The following is a 1,882-nucleotide window of genomic DNA, read 5'->3' on the forward strand; positions in this document are numbered from 1 at the left end:
GGTACGATGTGGTTCTGAAAGAAATTACTTTCAGTAAGTAAAGTTACTCAGGGAGAAAAGTGATGCTGTAAGCTAAATGGGTAGAGTTAAAAAGTGGGTGGAAATATGAAAGTATAGTGCGTCTTGATGAATGTCTGGAAGGTTATCTCTATGAATGGTCATCTTTCTGTCCACTTATCTTTTGTCTGGATGAGTGGATGGAAGAACTGAGAGATTACATGGGGGTGGGAAATCTGGGAGTCAGTAGGGTGTTGGAGGTCCAGGAGCATGAAAGAATAGGAAGAGGAAAGGGTTATGATTCAATGAATAAGTGTTTCGCTCAAGAAGAGGGCATTGTAGCTGAGGACATAGTGATTAGGAGAGTTTGTCTTAGGTCTTGAACAAAGTGATACCACAGATTTACAATAATAATAATTAAAAAGAGTTCATAGCTTTAAATGTCAGAAAGAGCATAGTGGTGATAGATGTAGGTGTAAAGGAGGGTAAAATGAACTGTCTTGCCAGCTGGATAAACAGACGGCTCAGATGATTTCAGAAATCTTGGTAACAATGAGAGGTGAGGATGAGGGATTTAGTGAACAAAATAGATGAATGTGATAAAGTGAGGGTATGGATAGTATATGAAAGTCTTAAAATATTAGGCAGAGGCCATGCACACCACAGTATACTCTATTTGTCTTCTTTACAGGATAGTGGCCTAGAATCGAAGCAGCAGTGCCAGCATGGAAGGCAACCCCTACAACAGCTCAGGATTGCCTCCTTTCACCTTGACAGGACTCCCAGGGCTGGAGTCTTCCCAACACTGGATGTTTTTGCTCCTTGGTGCCCTCTACATTGTCTCTATTGTGGGCAATGCCCTTATCATTTTCATTATCAAGGAGGAACAGAGTTTGCACCAGCCTATGTACTACTTCCTGTCTCTGCTATCAGTTAATGACCTGGGTGTGTCTATCTCCACACTGCCCACGGTAGTGGCCACATTTTGCTTCCACTTACAAAAAATCAGTTTTGATTCTTGCATGGCCCAGATGTTCTTTATCCATCTCTTCTCCTTTATGGAGTCTGGGATCCTGCTGGCCATGAGCTTTGACCGCTATGTGGCCATCTGTAACCCATTGCGCTATGCCACAGTTCTCACTGATGCCCGTGTGCTGAGTATGGGAATGTCTATTATTGTCCGTAGTTTCTGCTTGGTTTTCCCACTGCCCTTCCTTCTGAAGAGGTTACCCTTCTGCAAGGTCAATGTACTCTCCCATGCCTACTGCCTGCATCCAGATCTGATCCGCCTGCCCTGTGGTGACATCACCGTCAATAATATCTTTGGTCTATTCATTGTCATTTCTACCTTTGGCGTAGATTCTGCACTCATTCTCCTCTCCTATGTGCTCATACTTCGCTCTGTACTTGCCATTGCCTCCCAGAGGGAACGGTTAAAGACACTCAACACGTGTGTGTCCCACATCTGTGCTGTGCTCATCTTCTATGTGCCCATGGTTGGTGTGTCCATGGCTGCTCGCTACGGGAGGCATGCCCCACGGTATGTACACACACTCATGTCCCTTATCTACCTTTTTGTGCCTCCAATGCTCAACCCTGTCATCTATTCCATCAAAACCAAAGAGATTCATCAGAGGCTTTGCAAAATACTATGGGGAACCAAGTGTTAAGTAGAAGCCATGTTGAGAAGCCACGACTCAGAGGATGTTTATCCTTAGTCCACAAATTTGAGTTTTCAAGATCTGCTTTGATAAGGCATATTTAATATCCTTTTGGGCACTGGCTTACCAGTAGGAGTCCTTTCATAAGAAGTTTTATGACAGTCTGGCAATAGTTAAGACTCAAGACAACAGATTTTTGCCAGGGTAAACTGGGCCATATAATA

General features: G+C 43.7%; 1 protein-coding gene across 1 annotated transcript; it reads left to right on the plus strand.

The window, feature by feature from the left end:
• The first annotated feature begins 722 nt into the window (after nt 1-722).
• On the plus strand, nt 723-1,667 carry LOC103609146 (olfactory receptor 51I2-like). The gene has a single exon (XM_008593500.1). It carries the CDS (start codon nt 723-725, stop codon nt 1,665-1,667), a length of 945 nt encoding a protein of 314 aa, XP_008591722.1.
• The last annotated feature ends 215 nt before the right edge of the window (nt 1,668-1,882 follow it).

This window comes from Galeopterus variegatus, unplaced genomic scaffold (genome assembly GCF_000696425.1).
Source record: "Galeopterus variegatus unplaced genomic scaffold, G_variegatus-3.0.2 Scaffold9261, whole genome shotgun sequence".
Classification (NCBI taxonomy): domain Eukaryota; kingdom Metazoa; phylum Chordata; class Mammalia; order Dermoptera; family Cynocephalidae; genus Galeopterus; species Galeopterus variegatus.

What these genes read in the sequence shown, in the direction of transcription:
- LOC103609146 (XM_008593500.1), top strand. Translation starts at nt 723, where the DNA reads ATGGAAGGCAACCCCTACAACAGCTCAGGATTGCCTCCTTTCACCTTG.